The sequence below is a fragment of the Salvelinus sp. IW2-2015 genome, linkage group LG1 (genome assembly GCF_002910315.2).
Source record: "Salvelinus sp. IW2-2015 linkage group LG1, ASM291031v2, whole genome shotgun sequence".
Lineage (NCBI taxonomy): Eukaryota > Metazoa > Chordata > Actinopteri > Salmoniformes > Salmonidae > Salvelinus > Salvelinus sp. IW2-2015.
The window spans coordinates 35,513,011-35,538,034 of NC_036838.1; the positions used below are offsets into that span (position 1 = coordinate 35,513,011).

General features: G+C 43.9%; 2 protein-coding genes across 4 annotated transcripts in view; both read right to left on the reverse strand.

Annotated features, from left to right (window-relative positions):
• Window positions 1-2,425, reverse strand: part of LOC111966447 (testis-expressed protein 264 homolog) — a 140,451-nt gene extending 138,026 nt beyond the window's left edge. The window contains exon 1 of the mRNA XM_023991082.2: window positions 1,617-2,425. Coding sequence (XP_023846850.1) covers window positions 1,617-1,874 — 258 coding nt within the window. The 5' untranslated portion in view covers window positions 1,875-2,425. The remainder of the gene's footprint in view (window positions 1-1,616) is intronic.
• Window positions 2,426-2,513: 88 nt separating this feature from the next.
• The window catches only part of fancd2 (FA complementation group D2), a 29,566-nt gene continuing 7,055 nt past the window's right edge, over window positions 2,514-25,024 (reverse strand). For all 3 annotated transcript variants that reach the window (XM_070444516.1, XM_023991061.2, XM_023991070.2), the window contains exons 16-44: window positions 22,945-23,079; window positions 22,659-22,790; window positions 22,336-22,443; window positions 22,005-22,114; window positions 21,784-21,838; window positions 21,511-21,630; window positions 21,241-21,314; window positions 20,859-21,008; window positions 20,588-20,688; window positions 19,943-20,058; window positions 19,637-19,745; window positions 19,379-19,480; window positions 19,176-19,270; window positions 18,902-19,060; window positions 18,481-18,597; window positions 18,271-18,399; window positions 18,071-18,189; window positions 9,197-9,307; window positions 8,938-9,068; window positions 8,665-8,764; window positions 8,006-8,128; window positions 7,805-7,898; window positions 7,551-7,622; window positions 6,869-6,907; window positions 6,688-6,762; window positions 5,782-5,856; window positions 5,431-5,577; window positions 4,430-4,519; window positions 2,514-3,392 (exon numbers count right to left, since the gene is read on the reverse strand). In XM_070444516.1, the coding sequence (XP_070300617.1) occupies window positions 3,309-3,392; window positions 4,430-4,519; window positions 5,431-5,577; window positions 5,782-5,856; window positions 6,688-6,762; window positions 6,869-6,907; window positions 7,551-7,622; window positions 7,805-7,898; window positions 8,006-8,128; window positions 8,665-8,764; window positions 8,938-9,068; window positions 9,197-9,307; window positions 18,071-18,189; window positions 18,271-18,399; window positions 18,481-18,597; window positions 18,902-19,060; window positions 19,176-19,270; window positions 19,379-19,480; window positions 19,637-19,745; window positions 19,943-20,058; window positions 20,588-20,688; window positions 20,859-21,008; window positions 21,241-21,314; window positions 21,511-21,630; window positions 21,784-21,838; window positions 22,005-22,114; window positions 22,336-22,443; window positions 22,659-22,790; window positions 22,945-23,079 (3,072 nt within the window). In that variant the 3' untranslated portion in view covers window positions 2,514-3,308. The remainder of the gene's footprint in view (window positions 3,393-4,429; window positions 4,520-5,430; window positions 5,578-5,781; window positions 5,857-6,687; window positions 6,763-6,868; window positions 6,908-7,550; window positions 7,623-7,804; window positions 7,899-8,005; window positions 8,129-8,664; window positions 8,765-8,937; window positions 9,069-9,196; window positions 9,308-18,070; window positions 18,190-18,270; window positions 18,400-18,480; window positions 18,598-18,901; window positions 19,061-19,175; window positions 19,271-19,378; window positions 19,481-19,636; window positions 19,746-19,942; window positions 20,059-20,587; window positions 20,689-20,858; window positions 21,009-21,240; window positions 21,315-21,510; window positions 21,631-21,783; window positions 21,839-22,004; window positions 22,115-22,335; window positions 22,444-22,658; window positions 22,791-22,944; window positions 23,080-25,024) is intronic.

Sequence of the window (25,024 nt, forward strand, 5' to 3'; positions counted from 1 at the left end):
CTATTGTTATGACTGTAAGAATATGTTGAAGATAAATACACAACGCAGAGACAGAGTACGAGAGGTCAAGAACTAACGATCAATGGAAAGTGTTTTTTCTGAAATAGGATACTTGTTACTTGGCCATTGGCTAGTTTTATTGTAAGGAATTCTAATTGGTCAACCACAGGCTAGGGCTGGGTTATAAAACTACACGCTGTCCCTTTGTTCTGTGGAGAGAACCACAGTAGAGAACACTGGAGAGCATCACTGAGGAGAGGGGAGAATGACCATCTACCTCCCCATATGATTTGTCCTCTTTGAATAAACCTATTTTCCTCCCCCTGATTTCCTTTGGAGTTTGTGTTATTGAATAATAACATCAATTGCTAACATGACTTTGATGAAGATCAGATCAAATGTATGCAGCAATCCAGGTAATTCCAAAAGGGTTCACATACTTTTTCTTGCCACTGCACAATAATTAAATTCACTTCAAATCGCACTTCGTAACGCAACAACATTTGGAAAATCCAAGGGGGTTGAATAGGCTACTTATGATACTCACTGTATACTTTAATTTCTCAAAGATATACTAATCTTTCATTTGACACCCAATTTGACATGCTCCTATGAACTTCACATGTTGCTGGGCATTCCCATGTGCTCATGGGAATGCCCAGCACTCAAACGTCAGCGGCTGACAAAACACAATATCACTATCCAAACAGCTCATCTCTCTGCTACACCAGCAGCACAAAGCAATTCCCAAACCACAATATATGCAACAAAACCCACCCAAACACCATAATTTTATGCCTACACTGGGCCGTGTGCATCTCAGGTACAGGGTTGTCTTGCAGGAATTTTACATCACAAATGTATCAATCTTTTGCATCTGTAGCCATCTGCTCCTTTTACCACTGGGTCACATGAGTGTATCCAGACCATCCCATTGGCAACCCAGCCTGGGTATCATTAGTTGAGATCTCAGTAAACATCTAGCTCTAACAGGCAGCTGTTGTGTGGCTGCCACATCCTTTTGACTAAACACCTGAGCTCATGTGAGGAGTGAAGGAATGAGAAACTTACAGCTGCATGGTGATCTATTTATAGGTGGTGCTTTACAGTACAGGTATACTGAAACAAGGACATGACCAAGGATACTCCACAAACTATTGCTCTGTAAAGTCACTAAAACAGACACTGGCCTGGACTAGTTACTACCCTCAAGCCAGTTTCTTCTCACAGCCAATGTGTCAGAATAAATTACCCTTAAGCTCTATAAGAGAGTGAACAGAATTGCATTCATACTGCAGTCAGGTTTAGTACTAGACTATATTTAGCATAATGGCATAAACTCCGTTTTTTTCATCTGACTCCTGGGAGGATTTGCCCATGTTTTAGTCAGTTGCATGCTAATGCCAAAGTAAACTGGAACTACAGAAGGGGGAAATCATCAGCTGTGCAACGTGGCATTGGACAGCTGACTTTATTCATACTCCCAAATCAGAATTCCATTCAGCTCTCTTGATTCAAGCTTTGTTGCTTTGAAAAGAGCTGAGAAATACATCTGGAAGTGAAGACAGTTTGATTATTCTCTCACACGTCAGCATGCCGTTCATAAGGTGTCTTACCTCTGTGGAGTCATCGTAGGACACACGAATGGTATTGAGCTTTGGCCCAATACTGACAGTCTCGGTGAAGGCAACACCACAGTCTTTATAAGGTCCCTTGTGAAGTTTGTAAGCAATGGTAACGTTTTTGATAGGAGGCGACCCTGTCTTGATATTGACCCCAGTGAACAGCCCAGAGTATACAATAGCTGCCACCACTGTTACAATCAAACACAATATAAGAAACACTATCAGAGCTAAAATAATAGAGTCAGACATTGTCACCACTAACGCTACTGCCCCTGATGCAACAACCCTTTTCCGGTGAAACGTTCCGTTCGGACAATGTCAAGCCCTAAGAAGTGTAGACAGACTCCTTGCTTGCGAAGCACGAGTTTGCGGACAGTCTACAAACCGAAACGTCATGAATCAGTTATTCGCGATATCTTTTTTAAAATAAAATGCATATGAATTGCTTGTGATGTAAAAGCAACTTGTTTGTCTTTGTAAGATTTTGGTGATAAGTCAAGGTAACGGCGGTCCCGCGATGCTGGCCGAATAGCTAAACAAGTCAACGTTCATTTCCCTAAACACAACATACTTCCCGGACAAACCATCTAGCCTCGTATGAAGGGGTGTCCCTTTTCGATAAAGCGCGACATTTTGTTTAGCTTTAATCATAAAAACAATTACATTACATTTGTGCATTATTGTGTAAATTATTTTTACACTATCAATTGCCTTGTTGGCTATTCCAGGTGATTTTCTTTTAAAATAGCTCGAATAAATTGGCACGAAACTATACCACAGCATCCTCTTGCACTCTATGGTGTGGAAACGGCGTATGTTCCCTGAACAAGGAGCTGGGTCCATTATTTAGTACAGTTTCACGCAATCAATCAAGCTTGTCAGACTGGAAACAAGACTAACTTGTTTATTATTTGTATTTGAATGATACAGTAAATCACACTGTATCAGTTGATCCATCATCTAGGGACCCAGTTCATAAACAAAATGTTAGCATTTTTGACAGGAAAAAAAGTAGATATACTAAGGCACTCTCATGTTTACGAACATTGAGGGGATTCGATTAAGCTGGCCTGGGCACACAGGTAGGCTTAGCTAGTACAGGGTGAAAAATGTATCGGATTTATTTTGGAACCGGCTGCCTTCCGGCATGAAAAAGCAAAAAACAAAAGTAATGTATATTAAGCACGCGGAGTAATGAGTAGGATTCTGTGTTTTCCCATCCAAAAGTGATTGCTTTTGATTAAAACGCTTTATCTGCCTTCCCAATGAAGATAAGTTTGACAATTCAAACATATGTAATTTAATATTAGGAAGTTGTCCATAATGTTTTTTTTACACTCAGTGTATCTTAAAAGGTAAATCAAACTTCACTCAACAGCTTTCTGCAACATCAGAATTTTATAACATACATTATCTCAGTCTCAAACCTTAGTGTATGAATCAGTTCAGCACTCCCTAATGCTGTTTGTAGCATTTATAACATTCACTAACATAGTGACCCCTCCTTCCCCAGTAATCCCCTAATTGTCTATTTTGTCAATGGCAGCAAGGCACTAGGAATCCCTTCTTTGTCCTCCCTGACCTATTCCTATCTGAGGGGGCAAAGGGATATGGGTTATGCAAGGTCTGTTGACACCAAAAGTTCAGGAGGTCACAGAGATGACAGTATTCCTCCATGTTGTCCTAATCATCCGAGTCATCTGTGATTTCATCATCGTCCCCCTCTGCCTTCCGGTTGCCTTTCTTCTTCCCATTGGAGTTGCTTTCCTGGGCATGAAAGAAACAGTAAAAATTCTAAATCTCTGGTGATTCTGCCACAGCAGGGCATTGGGCTGGAAAACATCTCCCTTTGCAAGCAGATTAAGCTAGGGTACCTCTGTGTGATAAACAAACAGAGCAGTGTTTTAAAGGGTTACTGTACAGCAGTGTTTCCCAAATCCAGTCCTACCCCCAACAGCACACTTTATTGTTGTAGCCTTGCACTAGCACACCTGATTCAACTGGTCTACAAATCAATGAGTTGAGTTTGTCTGGGGCTAAAAAAATAAAATAAAAAATAATATATAATATATATATTTTTTTAGTGTTGGGGGTACTCGAGGACTGGACTAGGGAAACACTGCTGTACAGCAAATCTCCCAATTAGTGTAGACTAGAGGGCTACTGTCTAACAGCAGGGCTCAGTGCTCCTGAACATGCCTACTGTTGTTTCCTAGATCTTGCCAGTAATAATTAGCCAGGAACAGAAACAGTACAACTTATCTTAACATCCCAGTGTTCCACACACAGCTGCCCATTTCCCTATCAGCTGCCTGTAAACCTCAATGTTACATAAGGATGCATTGTCACTTTACTCCTACCTACATGTACAAATTACCTTGCCTAACCTGTACCCCTGCACATTGACTCGGTACCTGTACCCCCTGTATATAGCCTCGTTATTGTATTGTGTTACTTTTTACTTTAGTTTATTTAGTAAATATTTCCTTAACTCCATTTCTTGAACTGCATTGTTGGTTAAGGGTTTGTAAGCAAGCATTTCACGGTAAGGTCTACACCTGTTGTATTTGGCGCATGTGACAAATAAAATTTGATTTGAGGATCCTCTACAAATCTACCCGTTCTTGGGATTGCAATAGACAGAAAGCTTGCAGAAAATTAATGGTTAAAAAACAGCTTCCGTCTCTTTTTTTAATGGGAATTTAGAACATTGTGTTTCAATCAAAGTAGTAGTAAAGATAAATGTAATTGCTAAAATAATTTCACTCAATACAGTAGCTTTAAAAGTCAATTATGGCCAGTACCTCATCCTCTGACTGCTCCTGAGGAAGCGGGGAGCCTGCCTCCTCCTCTTCATCACTCCCCTGTGAGCGCTGAGAGAGAATCTCTTCACCCTGCAACACGGCAAAATGTGAAGAATAGCATGAGATGAGCTATAAAACAGTACATTTTTCTCTCTTCCCCATGGCAAAATATGTGTAATTGCAGGAAATTAGCTTTTGAAACTGCAAAATTATATTAACCTCATGACAAAATGTATAGAATAGCATAAAATTGCACATTTTCTCTCTGCCCCATGCCAAAATGTAGGTGCTGCCTCTACTCCACTCAGCCTATAGACAGCCACAGTCTATTCGCGCCCCTTCCCCACTAATTTCAGTCAGAGGGTGAGGGGTGGCTACAAGCCCCCCCTGAAATATGATTGGCCACCCTTGGGACCCCCCATTCTCATTGGGTCAGAGCACTGTCCATCTAGCTCAGATTGAAGAAGAAAAGATTGTGCATTCGTTCTGGTTTTCCCCATTGGCTGGAATAATTTTGGGGCTGCTTGATCAAGTTTAACGAGATGAAAACGCAGCTGGCACTGACCCTGGACCGCTAGCAGGCTAAAACGAACGCACCAAAACAGTACCAAGTCGTCTACGCTTCTGTCATTAGAAGGAAAACTTTCAGAATGACAGAGTGGATGCTGACAGAATACAGTCTGGAACCAAACTCAGGAGTCTTTGTCCATGGAATGTTCATACTCAATTACTATATTTAAACATAAGGTAGGCAACTACCTTTAGACATAAGGTAGGCAACTATAATAAAACTCACTCATCTTTTGTGTCTTAATATTTCCCTTGAAATAGCTTCATTAATGACTTATCCTTTCACTGTTTTAAAGTGTAAAAAAAACATTACAGAGGACTTTTTTACAATTTATCCCCCCCAATATCTACACCACAATTTCACCCTTGACACACCCACACACACACGATGAGACCCCTCTCAGTGCGGCAGCCAGTGGCCCATCCAGTACCTTGAGGTCTCTGTTCTTGAGGTTACCCAGCCAGAAGGCCTCCTGACAGTGGTTGAGGGTGAGCATGGCCTTCACTCTGTACACAAACTGCTCCAGGCTCTTCTTCAGGGCTGGCACGTGGTTGGTCAAGGTGGTGTCCTGGCGGATCTGGGAAACAACACCACAGGTCGCCACACACAAATAGTATGACAAAACATGCCTTTTCATGTCACACACATTCTCATAATCAAGACTTCACTTATATATATGGAATCTCAAAAGGGATGCAATTTTGTCTTCATATGTTGGCTAGCGTCAATCACACAGGTTTCTGTGGCGAGGACAGGAGCAGTGTGGGAGGCTGGGTTGTACCTTGGAGTGTCCACACATGTGGTGGAGCTGCCTGGTGCTGAGCTGGAAGGTCTTCAGCAGGCTCTGGACATCCTCCTGAGACAGAGCGGACACACACAAACAGTCACACCAAATTACACTGAACCACTGAACAACCGCAGGACTGACTTTTTTAAAGTTGTAGTTTTATTGTGTTGATGGATTTCTGTTGTATTATGTATTTATTAGAGCTCTGCTACCCGACCCCGACGAGCCCCGACATTATACGTTGGGGTTAGGGCCTGTTTTCTTCATCAATAACTAGGGTACGGGCAGGGCATCACTAAATTGATCAAACATTTTGAAGCTGAGCCATTTACTTGTGCTCTGCTGCGTGGTACAATCATATCTGACTAAGATTATAACATGGTGTCATAAGTGCTTCAACCTTGTCAAAAATAATACAGGAGAGATTATTTCACAGAAAATAATGTTCCTTGAGTTGAGAGTGATGAAAAGTAGCTAACAGCTATCTCATGTCTCTTCATTGAGCAGAGAATCCCAAATGGAGCCGCTGCTATGGTTACTCAGATTCAGAGCCGCCATGAGCTGAGCCCGTGCAGAGTGAACAGCGCGTAGGGAGCGAGTGAGAGAGAAAGGAACAGCCAATGGATTTACTAATGGAGGATGTTATTTCTGATTTAGGGCAGGGCCTTTAATTTGGCAAAAGCAATCAGGCCTGGGTAGGGTAGGACCTGAACGACGCGTGCATGGGTAGGGCTCGGGATTCAAATTCATGCCCGTGCAGGGCTCTAGTATTTATGACTATTATAAATTGAGTCAAATAATTCAACATGAGCTGCTATTGACACCATGTAATGTTTCCTTATTGAATTTGAAATAAACCATTCTCTCTAGTATTTTTCCCTCAGTCTTTTTGGCTTATACCTTGTGCTTTTTAAAACTGAAATCCAACAATGGCATCCCCAGCTTCAGGAAAGACTCCAGGAAAAGACGGCCATACTAGCAACAATAACAACATAAAAAGCCAATTAATATAATATCATTAGTTATGGAATGTGTCTGACAATGTGGCAGGCAGAGAAAATGCCAAGGTACTGAGACTCACCTTCAGGCACACATTGAGCACTGGTCTGTTGTCAAACACCTGACGAGGAAAGATGAAGGAGACACATTAGAATACACACATTACATATAACACCCAAACCCAGCCAGCCAATTCACATGCACACAGCCCTGCACACACGTACACACACTCCCCTGCACATGTACACACTGGGCATGAAGCCAGCAGAGCATGACAGATGTCTTAATCTCCCTCCATCCAGAGTGTGTGTTGGAGAGAGGGAAACAGGGGAACACATGTTGACATGTTTGTCATTTAGGGCCAGGACAATATCAGTCCCGCAATACTCGTTAGTATCTTGGCAAGGAAACAAAACACGGAGCAGATTTAGGAAAACAGCCCTAATGTTGGAAACAAACATTATGTTGTCATCCAGAGTCACATTTATTTATTGTCCAAGATGTAGCACACAAAATGTTACATACAGCAGGACCAAAGAGTTTGGTCTGCTTCGTGTTTTCATTTTTGTCATGGAAAAGAATATTACAATACTGGTATCGTCCCGGCCCTATTGTCGTTTAGTGTGGGCATAGTCATCTAAACGCTGTTTCCAGCCATGCATCTTCCAAAGTGAATTGAACAATCATAACACATATTAGACACATGTGTTTGAATAAGGCTTAACCCATTCATGACTACCTCCCAGTGTAAACATAGTCAGTACCTTAACCAGGTTGACCAGGATGTGGAAGTCTCTGACAGCCAGGTTCCATGTCAGCAGCTTCTCACTCGTCACCTGGACACAGCAACGGATTAATAATGTCACTTTATAAATCACACACAAATGCTTGCTGAATGTATGCAGTCACACACAAGTGTATCATAGTCACTGCACGATGGATACTAGCACCACCTTGCTCCACTGGCAGGTCCTCTGTTTTTGTCTGTGAATGTGCGTCCTGTTGTGTAACTGTGTACCTCAGTGCTGTCACTGTTTCTGCCAGGGGGAATCTTCCTCACAGCCTTCTCCAGCACTCCCATCATCCCCTTATAGAACACCAGGAACGTCAGCCTAGAGAGAGAGGGACAAGGGAGAAAAAAAAGAGGGGAACAAAGGCAGACAGGGCACTCGTATGTAGAGATAGTGGTAGTAGTACACATATATGCACCAGCATCTACCTGTTGAGAGTGGGCCAAGTTCTAGAGCTGGTATCTTTGGCTGAGTTGAGGAGCTCAGGGATGCCCTCTCCAGCTATCTCCTCCACCGCCTTCAGAACATCATCAGTGTGCTCCAGGTAAATACTACAGAGAAGGGGAGTGTAGAGGAGAGGAGGGAACTAAAACATCATGAACACCATGAATATTATCTTTCACCTTACAGCCATTGGGAGCATGGCAATCACAATAGCAGTAGAAGAGCTGCAAATAAATCAGCTTACAAGACTGTTGGGACTCCCCTACAGAGTAAATTACACTTTGCAATGTTTGCAGTATACTGACATGCCATGGCCACCTTAAAGGGATACTTAAAGGGATGTATCTACTTCCCCAGAGTGAGACAAACTTGTGGTACCAGCTTTATGTCTCTGTGTCCAGTACTAAGGAAGTTAGAGGTAGTTTTGTAAGCCAATGTTAACTAGCGCAATCACGAAGTCAGTTAGCAATTGCGCAAGTGCTAGTTAGCAACTTCCACTCAATTGCACGCAGACATAAAAATTGTATCCACTAGTTCATATGACTCTGGGGAAGCAGATAAATGTCCTCATTGCCAAATCCCAAAGTATCCCTTTAATTTATTAATCTGCTCTACATGATCAGTGAATTCTTGTGAGACACACCTGAGGAGAGTTTGGAGAGTCTCGTTGTATTTGGGTCCTTTCTCTCTGTCTCCGCTGGTAGTCACCCACTCCTGGCACAGGAACCGCCGGGCTAGGGTTGCTAGAGGGAGAGACCGTTCTATGCTGAACTGATCCTCATTGAAAATGCCACTTTTCAGAATATCAATACATTTTCAGAATTCACTGGATTGTCATAGAATTGATCCTGATAATGTCAATTTTACTGTTGCATCAATCCTATAGAAATAGATGGAGAGTGTGTGTGTGTCTCACCAGTCTGCTCCCTGTATGTAGCCTGGTGCCCTCCTCTCTCAGCCACAGTGCTGAGCAGCTGGGAGAGACACAGAGCTATGCTGAGGCTAGGAACCGTGCTGTGGAAGTTCAGCAGGTACTCAAAGCTGTGTCTGAAGACCAGAGATAGGGGAGAACAGTTTTACCATACTGTGCACACACACACACACACGCACACGCACACGCACACGCACACGCACACACAGCTGACTGATCTGACAGGGAATGTTTCTCCACTCACTTGATGAGCTGGTCCATAGTCAGTTCAGGCCCTCCCTCTTTCAGGCGGTCAGCCAACACTCCCAGAGTCCTCTTCAGCAGGCCACGGTGCTCTGGCTGGGAGAAACCAGACCTGACAAACAGAGACTAGTGTGATTCACAAGAACTACTGATACAACTGACAGGACCATAGGCTACAGCGACCAGATCCATAGAGATGGAAAAACCTGGCCTGGAGAGACAGTGTGTGCAGGCGTTGTTGCAGCCCACTAACACACCTGATTCCCAAATGTTGAATAAGGTACAGTACACTCAGAAAGTATTCAGACCCCTACACTTTATCCACATTTTGTTACTTTACAGCCTTATTCTAAAATGGAGTACTTTTTTAAATTTTTTATCCTCATCAATCTACACACAATAAAATTCCAGAAAATGATGTCAGGGCTTTAGAAGCTTCTGATAGGCTAATTGACATCATTTGAGTCAATTGGAGGTGTACCTGTGGATGTATTTCATGGCCTTCCTTCAAACTCAGTGCCTCTTTGCTCAGTGCCTCTTTGCTCTTTGCATGGGAAAATCAAAAGAAATCAACCAAGACCTCAGAAAATAAAGTGTAGACCTCCACAAGTCTGGTTCATCCTTGGGAGCAATTTACAAACGCCTGAAGGCACCACGTTCATCTGTACAAACAATAGTACGCAAGTATAAACACCATGGGACCACGCAGCCGTCATACCGCTCAGGAAGGAGATGCATTCGGTCTCCTAGAGATGAACGTGCTTTGGTGCAAAAAGTGCATATCAATCCCAGAACAACAGCAAAGGACCTTGTGAAGATGCAGGAGGAAAAAGGTATAAAAGTATCTATATCCACAGTAAAACGAGTCCTATTTTGACATAACCTGAAAGGCCGCTCAGCTAGGAAGAAGCCATTGCTCCAAAACCGCCATAAAGAAGCCAGACTACGGTTTGCAACTGCACATGGGGACAAATATCGTACTTTTTGGAGAAATGTCCTCTGGTCTGATGAAACAAAAATATAACTTTTTGGCCATAATGACCATCGTTATGTTTGGAGGAAAAAGGGGGAGGCTTGCAAGCCCGAAGAACACCATCCCAACCGTGAAGGACGGGGGTGGCAGCATCATGTTGTGGGGGTGCTTTGCTACAGGAGGGACTGGTGCACTTCACAAAATTGATGGCATCATGAGGCAGGACAATTATGTGGATATATTGAGGCAACATCAAGACATCAAATCAAATCAAATCAAATTTTATTAGTCACATACACATGGTTAGCAGATGTTAATGCGAGTGTAGCGAAATGCTTGTGCTTCTAGTTCCGACAATGCAGTAATAACCAACAGTAATCTAACCTAACAATTCCACACTACTACCTTACACACACACACACAAGTGTAAAGGGATAAAGAATATGTACATAAAGATATATGAATGAGTGGTGGTACAGAACGGCATGGCAGATGCAGTAGATGAGTATAGAGTACGGTATATACGTATGAGATGAGTACTGTAGGGTATGTAAACATAAAGTGCATAGTTAATAAAATGGCTAGTGGTACATGTATTGCATAAAGATGGCAAGATGCAGTAGATGATATAGAGTACAGTATATACATATGAGATGGGTAATGTAGGGTATGTAAACATTGTATTAAGTGGCATTGCTTAAAGTGGCTAGTGGTACATTTTACATAATTTCCATCAATTCCCATTTTAAAGTGGCTGGAGGTGAGTCAGTATGTTGCAGCGGCCGCTAAATGTTAGTGGTGGCGTTTAACAGTCTGATGGCCTTGAGATAGAAGCTGTTTTTCAGTCTCTCGGTCCCTGCTTTGATGCACCTGTACTGACCTCGCCTTCTGGATGATAGCGGGGTGAACAGGCAGTGGCTTGGGTGGTTGTTGTCCTTGATGATCTTTATGGCCTTCCTGTGACATCGGGTTGTGTAGTGTCCTGGAGGGCAGGTAGTTTCCCCTGGTGATGCGTTCTGCAGACCTCACTACCCTCTGGAGAGCCTTACGGTTGTGGGCGGAGCAGTTGCCGTACCAGGCGGTGATACAGCCCGACAGGATGCTCTCGATTGTGCATCTGTAGAAGTTTGTGAGTGCTTTTGGTGACAAGCCGAATTTCTTCAGCCTCCTGAGGTTGAAGAGGCGCTGCTGCGCCTTCTTCACAACGCTGTGCTGTGTGGGGTGGACCAATTCAGTTTGTCCGTGATGTGTACACCGAGGAACTTAAAACTTTCCACCTTCTCCACTACTGACCCGTCGATGTGGATAGGGGGGTGCTCCCTCCTGCTGTCCTGAAGTCCACAATCATCTCCTTTGTTTTGTTGACGTTGAGTATGAGGTTATTTTCCTGACACCACACTCCGAGGGCCCTCATCAGTCAGGAAGTTAAAGCTTGGTCGCAAATGGGTCTTCCAAATGGACAATTACCCCAAGCATACTTCCAAAGTTGTGGCAAAATGGCTTAAGGACAACAAAGTCAAGCTATTGGAGTGGCCATCACAAAGCCCTGACCTCAATCCTATCGAACATTGTGGGCAGAACTGAAAAAGTGTGTGCGAGCAAGGAGGCCTTACAAACCTGACTCAGGTACACCAGCTTTGCCAGGAGGAATGGGACAAAATTCACCCAACTTATTGTGGGAAGCTGGTGGAGGGCTACCCGAAACATTTGACCCAATTTAAACAATTTAACTTTTTAGGGATAGGGGGCAACATTTTCACTTTGATGAATCGCGTGCCCATAGTGAACTGCCTCCTACTCTGTCCCAGATGCTAATATATGCATATTATTATTACTATTGGATAGAAAACACTCAAGTTTCTAAAACTTTTGAATTATGTCTGTGAGTATAACAGAACTCATATGGCAGGCAAACTTCCAAACAGGAAGTGGAAATTCTGGGGCTGGTTGATGTTAAACTCATTGTCTATTCACATCCCAGTAAGATATGGATCTGTTCGACTTCTTACGCCTTCCACTAGATGTCAACAGTCAGTAAACGTGGAATGAAGCCTCTAGTGTGATGTGGGGCCGGATTGCAGCTATTTGAGTCAGTGATCTGGCAGAATGCTAGTTCCTGGTCACGCGCACTAGTCATGATATGGCCATGCGTTCCGTTACTCTGTAGACAAAAACGAATGCTCCGGTTGGAACGTTATGGATATACACTGCTCAAAAAAATAAAGGGAACACTAAAATAACACATCCTAGATCTGAATGAATGAAACATTCTTATTAAATACTTTTTTCTTTACATAGTTGAATGTGCTGACAACAAAATCACACAAAAATGATCAATGGAAATCAAATTTATCAACCCATGGAGTCTGGATTTGGAGTCACACTCAAAATTAAAGTGGAAACCACACTACAGGCTGATCCAACTTTGATGTAATGTCCTTAAAACAAGTCAAAATGAGGCTCAGTAGTTGTGTGGCCTCCACGTGCCTGTATGACCTCCCTACAATGCCTGGGCATGCTCCTGATGAGGTGGCGGATGGTCTCCTGAGGATCTCCTCCCAGACCTGACTAAAGCATCCGCCAACTCCTGGACAGTCTGTGTGCAACGTGGCGTTGGTGGATGGAGCGAGACATGTTGTCCCAGATGTGCTCAATTGGATTCAGGTCTGGGGAACGGGCGGGCCAGTCCATAGCATCAATGCCTTCCTCTTGCAGGAACTGCTGACACACTCCAGCCACATGAGGTCTAGCATTGTCTTGCATTAGAAAGAACCAGGCCAACGGCACAGCATATACGCTCTCACAAGGGTCTGAGGATCTCATCTCGGTACCTAATGGCAGTCAGGCTACCTTCGGCGAGCACAGGAGGGCTGTGCGGCCTCCCAAAGAAATGCTACCCCACACCATGACTGACCCACCGCCAAACCGGTCATGCTGGAGGATGTTGCAGGCAGCAGAACGTTCTCCACGGCATCTCCAGACACTGTACGTCTGTCACATGTGCATGTGAACCTGCTTTCATCTGTGAAGAGCACAGGGCGCCAGTGGCGAATTTGCCAATCTTGGTGTTCTCTGGCAAATGCCAAACGTCCTGCACGGTGTTGGGCTGTAAGCACAACCCCACCTGTGGACGTCGGGCCCTCATACCACCCTCATGGAGTCTGTTTCTGACCGTTTGAGCAGACACATGCACATTTGTGGCCTGCTGGAGGTCATTTTGCAGGGCTTCTGGATGCTCCTCCTAATCCTCCTTGCACAAAGCGGAAGTAGCGGTCCTGCTGCTGGGTTGTTGCCCTCCTACGGCCTCCTCCACGTCTCCTGATGTACTGGCCTGTCTCCTGGTAGCGCCTCCATGCTCTGGACACTACGCTGACAGACACAGCAAACCTTCTTGCCACAGCTCGCATTGATGTGCCATCCTGGATGAGCTGCACTACCTGAGCCACTTGTGTGGGTTGTAGACTCCGTCTCATGCTACCACTAGAGTGAAAGCACCGCCAGCATTCAAAAGTGACCAAAACATCAGCCAGGAAGCATAGGAACTGAGAAGTGGTCTGTGGTCACCACCTGCAGAACCACTCCTTTAGTGGGGTGTCTTGCTAATTGCCTATAATTTCCACCGTGGTCTATTCCATTTGCACAACAGCATGTGAAATTTATTGTCAATCAGTGTTGCTTCCTAAGTGGACAGTTTGATTTCACAGAAGTGTGATTGACTTGGAGTTACATTGTGTTGTTTAAGTGTTCCCTTTATTTTTTTGAGCTGTGTATATGATAAGAACATCCTGAAGATTGATTCTCTACTTAATTTAACCAGTTTATTCGACCTGGAATATAACTTTTTGAAGTTTTCGCCCGAGTTCGCCTGGACCGGCGCCAGCGTTTGGACATGTGAACTAAACGTGCTAGCACAAGTAGCTAATTGGACACTAGTGTCATGACGTTGGCCTGGGGGTAGGTTTATGACAGTCATAAATACCTCTTCCCCCCCTTTTCCTCTCCCTACTCTACTGATGTGACATTAGAAAACCCCTTTGGTTAACATAGAGATTATGAGAACATCAGAAGTTGGGGGGAAATGAACTATATTCTGGTAATCCGACCAAGTGAACATATGCGGTGGTACTTAAGGTATATTATCTCAGTTCGGTTGTCATCTGGCACATTCTCATCAATGATAGAATGACATAAACTCTACTGTGGAAAGTCTACACATCAGAGGTATCGGATTCACATGGAATTGTTGTCAATTCAAATGTTTGAATATGAAATTATTTGTGAAGAGATTAAATGTAATTTTAGCTTCCAAATGAGAGATTTGGGTTTTCATAAGTTTAGGGCTCTGCTCAACCAGTGGCCCGCCCCTGTGAAGAGACATGGGTTATAAAGTTTTCAGACACACCCTTCTCCCTCCACTATATAAGCCATTGACGAAAATTTTACTTCCTGTTCCGAGGATGTGAGGACGACGGTCTGATGTCAGAATGGTTCAGATAATAACTACAGAACAAAGCCAACATCAGCGTGAGCTTTGGTTGCGAATGGTATGAACTTTGAACTTTGATACCTCCTAGACGTTGAGTTAGCAACAGCAGCTGCAAACGTAAATTAGGAAAGAACAGATCGAATATCCCGTCTACTACACAACGACGTTACTACAACATATCCAATTTACCAGCAGAGACATTCTTCAAAGGACAAAGGACTCGGTTGGGCAACCCGGCCTTCCATCTACCACCAACCTACCGAAGCGCAGCTCAGAGTAAATATTTATTGCATTTTCCTTTTCCAAATGGGCGGTAATTTAGAATGCATAAGATATTGTAATAACAGATAGCACAGCTTCGCCCTTTGTTCCTCAGTCTTCCCGCTCTTTCACTCAAACCCAGCCCCTTTTCTTTTGTGTAACAAGCTGTCATATCTGTTCCGCCCGCTAGGGACGTTTTCCTTTATGACATAATTTGTAATCAAGTTATGATTAATTATGTGTATGTGTAATTCTGTGTGATTAGTTAGGTATTTAGTAAATAAATAATTAATCCCAATTTTGTATTGCTGATTCAACTTGTTAGCCAGGGTTCGTGAAGATAACCAAGAATTTACAACTTTCAGATGAGACTGAAATAAGGTGACGATTAATATTGACTGCTATTGATGTAAAATATTACTAGGTCTTTAAGAGTTTATTCGGAAGATAACAGCTCTATAAATATTATTTCGTGGTGCCCCACCTCTCTAGTTAATTACATTTACATGATTAGCTCAATCAGGTAATATTAATTACGGAGAAAGTATTTTATAGAATAGCATGTCATAACATTTAATCCGGCATAGCCAAAGACACGACACTAGTAATGGACATTATCGAACAAAACAACGATTTATTGTGGAACTAGGATTCCTGGCACTGCATTCTGATGAAAGATCATCAAAGGTATGGGAATATTTATGATGTAATTTCGTATTTCTGTTGACTCCAACATGGCGGAGAAATGTTGTGTATTTCTGAGCACCGTCTCAGATTATTGCATGGTATGCTTTTTCCTAATGTTTAAAAAAAATCTGACACAGCGGTTGCATTAAGAACAAGTGTATCTTTAATTATATGTAAAACATGTATCTTTCATCAAAGTTTATGATGAGTATTTCTGTTATTTGACGTGGCTCTCTGTAATTACTCTGGATATTTTGGAGGCATTTCTGAACATGGCGCCAATGTAAACCGAGATTTGTGGATATAAATATGCACATTATCGAACAAAACATAAATGTATTGTGTAACATGATGTCCTGATGAAGATTATCAAAGGTTAGTGATTAATTTTATCTCTATTTCTGCTTTTGTGACTATCTTTGGCTGGGACAAATGGCTGTGTGTTTTTTGGATTTGGTGGTGATCTAACATAAATATATGTTGTGTTTTCGCTGTAAAACATTTTAAAAATCAGACACGATGGGTAGATTAACAAGATGTTTATCTTTCATTTGCTGTATTGGACTTAATGTGTGAAAGTTACATATTTCAAAAAAATATATATATATTTCACGCGCTGCCTTTTCAGCGGAATGTTGTGGGTGTTCCGCTAGCGGAACCCCTGGGCTAGAAAGGTTAAAGGTAAAGCTACCAAATACTAATGGAGTGTATGTAAACTTCTGACCCACTGGGAATGTAATGAAAGAAAAGCTGAAATAAATAATTCTCTCTACTATTATTCTGACATTTCACATTCTTAAAATAAAGTGGTGATCCTCACTGACCTAAGACAGGGACTTTTTGCTAGGATTAAATGTCAGGAATTGTGAAAACTGAGTTTAAACGTATTTGGCTAAGGTGTATGTAAACTTCCGACTTCAACGGTACATAAATATTCAGAGCCTTTGCTATGATACTCGAAATTGAGCTCAGGTACATCCTGTTTCCATTGATCATCCTTGAGATGTTTCTACAACTTGATTGGAGTACACCTGTGGTAAATTCAATTGATTGGACATGATTTGGAAAGGCACACATCTGTCTATATAAAGGCCCCACAGTTGACAGTGCATGTCAGAGCAAAAACCAAGCCATGAGGTCGAAGGAATTGTCCATAGAACTCCGAGACAGAATTGTGTCAAGGCACAGATCTGGGGAAGGGTACCAAAAAATGTCTGCAGCATTGAAGGTCCACAAGAACACAGTGGCCTCCATCATTCGTAAATGGAAGAAGTTTGGAACCACCAAGACTCTTCCTAGAGCCGGCCGCCCGGCCAAACTGAGCAATCGGGGGAGAAGGGCCTTAGTCAGGTGACCAAGAACCCGATGGTCACTGACAGAGCTCCAGAGTTCCTCTGTGGAGATGGGAGAACCTTCCAGAAGGACAACCATCTATCTCTGCAGCACTCCACCAATCATGCCTTTATGGTAGTGGCCAGATGGAAGCCACTCCTCAGTAAAAGGCACATGACAGCCCGCTTGGTTTGCCAAAAGGCACCTAAAGGACTCTGACCATGAGAAACAAGATTCTCTGGTCTGATGAAACCAAGATTGAACTCTTTGTCCTGAATGACAAGCGTTATGTCTGGAGGAAACCTGGCACCATCCCTATGGTGAAGCATGGTGGTGGCAGCATCATGCTGTAGGGATGTTAGGAGACTAGTCAGGATCAAGGGAAAGATGAACAGAGAACAGTACAGAGAGATCCTTGATGAAAACCTGCTCCAGAGCCCTCAGGACCTCAGACTGGGGTGAAGGTTCAACTTCCAACAGGACAACGACCCTAAGCACACAGCAAAGACAACGCAGGAGTGGCTTCGGGACAAGTCTCTGAATGTCCTTGAATGGCCCAGCCAGAGCCCGGACTTGAACCCAATCAAACATCTCTGGAGAGCCCTGAAAATAGCTGTGCAGCAACGCTCTCCATCCAACCTGACAGAGCTTGAGAGGATCTGCAGAGAAGAATGGGAGAAACTCCCCAAATACAGATGTGCCAAGCTTGTAGCGTCATACCCACGAAGACGCAAGGCTGTCATAGCTGCCAAAGGGGCTTCAACAAGTACTGAGTAAAGGGTCCAAATACTTACGTAAATGTGCTCAGTTTTTTCTTAATGAATTTGAAAAAAAAATCTAAAAAACTGTTTTTGCTTTGTCATTATGGGGTATTGTGTGTAGATTGATGAGGGGGAAAAACTTTTTAAACAATGTTAGAATAATTCTGTAACGTAACAAAATGTGTAAAAAGTGAATAGGTCTTTCCGAATGCACTGTATGTTAGAACCGGGCTGGAACAAAACAACACCAACCTCTCCGGGACCACAGATGCCAAACCCTGAGTAATTGTAATTTTGTTGAAGGTGAGGCGCTGTGATGATACTGTCCTGAAAGGCAGGAGTGTGCAGGTGGTGTTGTGTCGAGGTGTGACTGACCAACTGAAGGTGGTGTGTAGAACCTGTAGGAGGAGCTGGTAGGCTGAGGACAGCAGTTGATGCTCTCTCACATCCAGGCCCGAGGCATTCACCACCCCCTGGTTCTCAGACAGAAGAGTCTGCACACAGCAGGAAAGTGTCACAAAGAGGAACACTACAAATAATGAGCTAAATGTGTGCCGGGCAAAATAAATGTATACCTGGAAGTGATTGTGGCAGTTCTCCAGGTGGGTGCAGAGGGTGGGCAGCAGCTGGACACAGCAGGCGGCGATGTCTTTAGGGCTCTTCTGCTGCAGGTGGGAGAAACCCACGCTCTTGTCTGTTTTTCCCTGTAGCCAGAAGACAATGTGGGAAATGAAAGAGAAGCTTATGTTATGACTCACACAACTCACACAGTGTGTGTGTCCTACCTTGAGGAATGGGACTCTCTTGGCAGGGGCAGCAGTCAGACTGAACTCCAGTTTGCGCCACATATCCTCCAGCAGGAAGACTAACTCTGCTGGGCCCAGCTGCACCTCCTCACGCACCTGCACAGGACCACAGCATCTCTTTACAGCACACGGAAACATTGGAGGGATTCTAACTATTGTCCCTGGCTTTATTTGAATGTGTATGAGACACATATAGGGTACACGGTTGGGGATAATTTGTTGTTAACGGAGTCAAGTCAGAGAAAATTGCCTAACACCTTTATTATCATTGTTAAATTCAGTAATTTAATTTCCATTCAACTCATTAAATTGGCATGGTGTTCAAATGGAATTAGAGCCCAACCCTGATGGTGTACGGTGTGTGTGATGTGTCCAGGGTCTGGRCTGGGTGGTGTCCTACCTTGCTGTGAAGCTCACTGTCCAGCAGAGAGCGGGAGAGCAGGCCACACTGCAGCACACTGAGCACCTCCATGTCCAGCTCTCTGAAGAAGGGCCGGTAGGAAACCAGACTGACCCCAGGCCTGGTGGCCTCCTGAACCTTCTCCTTCTCTGCATGGTCCTGCAGGGGTAGAAGGAACACCAAAAAAATATCATTTAATTCCCTGGTAAAGAGAGTTCTGTAAGAGTCACATAATGTGACGAAGGTGAGAGGTCAGAGGTCTATGTGTGTTCACCTGGTGGGTCTCCTCTGCCTCTGTGCCCTCCTCCAGCTGAGAGCTGTCTGCTGATGAGTTCTTAGCAGGGGCTTTCCTCTTCTTACCAGTACCCTCTGCAAGACAACCACCACAATAAGTGTTGAATAAAAAAATAAAAAATAAATGATATTTTCCCTGGTCAGTATACAGAGTAAGGTATTGTCCCTTTTAGATTTGCTTACCTTTCTTTCCCTTCTTTGGAGCAGCAGAGGAGCTAGACAATGGAGCTCCCTCTGTACTCTCCCCATCAAAGTTGGCTAGAGGAGGGGCATAGCCAGGGGTTGCTGAAACACAAAAGCAGGAATGGTCAAATGAATGGATACAAAAAAGTAGGGATTGTCAAATTAACAGTCCATGGAATTTTCACATTTTCTAAAGCATGTAAGATTGAAACATTTTGATCAGAAAAGTGTTGATAAAATGAGTGTGCAGTATAGTACCTGCCAAAGTCCTCTCCAATAGAGTCTGGAGGTAGGTGATGTTCTGAAGACGAGTCACCACCTTCATCTTCATCTCAGGGTCTTTCTGACTGCAGAATGCATTCACAACCTGTACACACACACACACACACACACACACACACACACACACACACACACACACACACACACTCTCTAAAGGGCTGTGTGCAAAAATAAACTCACATTGGCATATACAATACAAAGAAATCATATGGACTCCACAGCATCTCCAAGGCGTCTCGCTATAGACCAGAATTCTCTTGTCTAAGACAGAGCTGTAGTAACCTCTCTAAACCAGTTGATGGTGTGGAAGAGCAGGCCACAGAGGAACTCTCTCTCAGGCTTGGACAGGCTCTCTGACTTCTCCACCACATCCATGTCAGTCAGGATCAGAGGGCAGCCTGCAAACAGACACCCACACACACACAGACTCCCATTAGAACCACAAGAACCAGAGCAGATCTCATACACTCCCAGCAGGCCGTGTTGAAACACCATGGGTCTGCTGCCATGTAGCCATACATGATCTACAGTGCCTGAAGTGTTCTCACGTTCAAAAAGTACTTGTACATACAGAAAAAAAAGAGGAGTATGAGAAGCACTGCCAAGGCACACAATAGTAGATTTTGGTAAACAGAAGGTGCTCTTTGGTAAAAGGGGTAAATTGGTTATCAAAAAGAAAGGAGGACCAAGGCACTCTTCATATAATGCCTTTATTTGTATGGCATGTTCAATGGAAATAAAGTTTTATGTGCATTTCCATTGAACATGCCATACGAATAAAGGCATTTTAATTAATTATATGAAGAGTGCCTTGGTCCTCCTTTCTTTTTGAGTACTTGGACATAGTTCAGTAGACTTTTTGGCCCAGTGAGAACCAGTTCATGTGTGTCCCTACTCCATCAGACAAAACCCAGGACTCCTCCTCACCCAGTAGAGCATCTATCTCCTCCAGGTCACCCTGGTGCTGCTGCTCCTCACACAGCCTGAGCAGCCGGAAGAACGGAGACAGGCACAGAGGAGACACTCGCCTACAGAACCACACATAACAGAGAGAAATACACTGTTAAGATGCTCCACTTCAAAACATTTAATAACACACTATTGCTTTATCCATATCACATCATGATTCAACTCTGTATGGACATTCGGCATTGTTTTGCATTAGATAATCAAAATTGTAGCCAATGTAGTGTCTGACCTCTGGGTCTTGTTGTTCCCAGTCTGGCTCCACAGCTCCCCCTTGTGCTGGAGGTCATCAGACAGTAGTTGCAGCAGGTTGATGGCAATGCCTCCCTGACTCTCTTCATCATCCAGGTTGTACATCATACAGGCGGGGAAGGGGAAGGACCTAGGACATACAAGGGGAGGAAGAGCAGAAGGTAGGTTATTACTGGAACTTGGACCCGGTTACATGGTCAGGGAAACTGCCTACATAACACACTATTTACAAAACACACATTGATGCGTTTCTTGAAACGTCAAGACATCATAAGTACAGTTCTGTAATGACTTGCTGCCAGCCGTATATAGTTGACCTATATTACCTCCACTCAGTCCCTGGGCAGTAGTGCACCACTCACCCAGTTATATCTGGTCCCAGATCCACCACAAAGTCTTCCTGGAAGTCCTCCAGCACACTCTTCCCTATCCAGGCCTGCGTGAACACACCAGATGCACAGCGGCAGTGTTAATAGCTACCCTTTTAAATTTGGMAGTCCCCCAGTGTTGTCATAACATCTACAATAAAAAGGGTCCATTTGGTTTATAAAAAAGGTGAAGTATCGTTGAAAGAGGACCATAAAAGAACTATTAAAGTGTGTCTTGAGGGTTTATGTGAGAGGCAGACAGACCTGCACCAGAGGGTCCAGAGTGCAGGTGAGGACCAGGTTGGCTAGTTCATCATAGTAGAGAGCAGCAGCTTCAGGAGAGCTTTCACTGCACGACCGTACCAGCTCCAGCAGGGCCGTCACCTACACAGACAGGTCAGCACACACTTATGCATATAGAGTAGCACACACCATCCACTTACAGGCATTCTCCCAGCACCAGGAAAGGAAAACTCTTAGAGTGCATCAGCCCTTCATTCAGACTACATAGACAGTGGTCCTGCCTATACCACTCACCTGTCTGTATGTCTCCTTGGGCAATGTGCCACCTTGAGAATCCTCCACTTTGGGCCTAGAGAGAGAAGACTCAGAATTTACAAAATGGATACTGAGGCACAATAAGTCTCCCCACTGAGTGGAAAAATGAGAGGCATCGTTGGGGCTCTTTTTTCCACCAGGAGCTAACAGGATTAAGTCTGGTAAGTGCAGAGTGGATGTGAGAGGGCAGCAGTTCCTACCTGCAGGCCCCCATGCTGCCCACCACCATGACAGCACCGATGATGCCAATGCGCTTGTACTTGGGCACGGTGCTGGAGAGCTGCTTACGGACCACTATGTGCATGTCATCCTGAGAACAGAGACAGAGGAAGCAGATGTGGATATGTGGCATAAGGAATGACACAGGGAGAAAGATACAAGCGATACAGAGAATAATGTACAGATAAAAACATGGCACCACATTACCTACCATCTCTGTGGTGTGGTTGTTTCACAGTACTGTCTTCAGTGCTGCTCCCATAGAAATTAAATAGGCCTATATATCCTTGATTGACCCACAGTGACCCTCACCTGGATGTGTGTGCCCTGCTGCTGCTGTCCGAAGGCCAGGCCACTGAGCAGGTGGAAGAGCCTGCGGATCTGCTGGGGAGTCAGGTTGTCCATGTAGTCCAGGATACCCTTCAGACACACACACACACACACACACACACACACACACACACACACACACACACACACACACACACACACACACACACACACACACACAACAGCACACCCACACACCAGAGAGGTTAGAACAACCCTGTGAGGACAACTCTCAGTCAAATACAGAATAGATAGATGGCTTGTGATCAGTTGGAAACATTTCTTGGGGACAGTTGAATCCTCACCTTGACAAAGATGGCGTAGAGGGCCATCTCAGAGGGTTTCTCTGTCACCAGGCCACACAGCAGCTCCAGAGCCACGTCCACCTCGCCACCCACGCCACTGCAAACGTGGGTCACCAGGGAGCCCACCACCTCCTAATAGAAAACAACAGAAATAACCATAAGATACTACTGAACAGACTCACACAGAAAACAAGAACTGAAAACGCTTGACAATGGATATGAGCGTGAAGCATATTTTAGCCAGCACACATGCATAAAGACATCATTTGTACACACACGCACAGACCTGCTGGCAGTAGGAGTCAAAGGCAGTGAATGAGAGTCTGTACATGTGTCCACCGATGGGCACCACACAAGGGTCAGGGGAACGCAGCAGACTCTGGGCCAGGGCCAAGATGGAGGGAAAGTAACCTCTCATCACCTAAACACACACAGCATCAGCACCACATTAACACCTCAGTCACACAGCTCATCTTTACCTTATACTATTTATTTTCTCAAATCGGCTTCCCTTTCCTCAGCCTCAGCCCCAGTTCCATCCCTCAGCTATATACCATAGGACGTTCACTCACTGCTCTAGAATGTAGTAAATATGGGTCACTTCAAGAGGGCGCTACTAAATGAATGTCTAAACTTAGTTGTTTTCTTTGCCCTATGTCATTATGAATCACATACAATTATTAAATGATTGTTCTCTACAATATTAGAACTTTAAAAATGCCCACATCAGTAGAAATCCACTTTTTCGAGCTGAAAAAGCTTACCCATGATGTTACACAACGATTTAAGTCAATAAATCATTGTTTTAGACAAAGTATGATATATTTGGGCTTGAAGAGACAAATCCGAAATGCCCACTTTGTGCAAATGCGGCGTCTTTTCCTTGATGACATAAATTATTTATTTTCAGCCTTATTTTGTTTCAGGCCTGGGTTTTATTTGAATGTTACCATCCACCAGCATGGCATTGTTTATACATCAGAAACAACTGCAATGTTATTCCTCTTTGTGACTGAGATGAGCCAAATAGCCTTGTGTMCACCTGAGCCATGGAGCAAATAAAAATAGGACAATTACCATAATCCATTGGATAATTAGTTAATTAACACTTTTTTTTAGCTAGTCTGTAAAAAAAAATATATATATATATATATTATACAGTGCCTTCGGAAAGTATTCAGACCCCTCGACTTTTTCCAAAAATGTTTACATTAAATTTAAAAAACAATTTCCCCTCAATCTACACACAATTATCCACAATGACAAATCAAAACCAGGTTTTTAGAAATGTTTTCAAATGTATAAATATATGACTGAAATATCACATTTACTTAAGCATTCCGACCCTTTACTCAGCACTTTGTTGAAAAACCTTTGGCAGAGATTATAGCTGGGTATGACGCTACAAGCTTGGCACACCTGTATTTGAGGAGTATCTCCCATTCTTCTCTGCAGATCCTCTCAAGCTCTGTCATGTTGGATGGGGAGCGTCACTACACAGCTATTTTCTGGCCTTTCCAGAGATGTTCAAGTCCGGGCTCTGGCTGGGCCACTCAAGGACATTCGGAGACTTGTCCCAAAGCCACTTGTTGTCTTGGCTGTTTGCTTAGGGTTGTTGTCCTGTTGGAAGGTGAACCTTCGTCTCAGTCTGAGCGCTCTGGAGCAGGTTTCCATCAAGTATCTCTCTGTACATTTCTCCGTTCATCTTTCCTTCGATCCTGACTAGTCTCCCAGTCCCTACCTCTGAAAAACATCCCCACAGCATGATGCTGCCACCACCATGCTTCACCGTAGGGATGGTGCCAGGTTTCYTCCAGACATAACGCTTGTCATTCAGGACAAAGAGTTCAATTTTGGTTTCCTCAAACCAGAGAATCTTGTTTCTCATGGTCTGAGAGTCTTTAGGTGCCTTTTGGCAAACTCCAAGAGGGCTGTCATGTCCCTTTTACTGAGGAGTGGCTTCGTCTGACCACTCTACCATAATGGCCTGATTGACAACCATCCCTGCAGCACTCCACCAGAGTGCTGCAGAGTGGTCTGTCAGAGTGACCATTAGGTTCTTGGTCACCTCCCTGACCAAGGCCCTTCCCTGATTGCTCAGTTTGGCCGGGCGGCCGGCTCTAGGAAGAGTCTTGGTGGTTCCAAACTTCTTTCATTTAAGAATGATGGAAGCCACTGTGTTCTTAGGGACCTTCAACGCTGCAGACATTTTTGGTACCCTTCCCCAGATCTGTGCCTCAACACAATCCTGTCTCGGCGCTCAACGGACAATTCCTTCGACCTCATGGCTTGGTTTTTGCTCTGACATGCACTGTCAACAGTGGGACCTTTATATAGACAGATGTGTGCCTTTCCAAATCATGTCC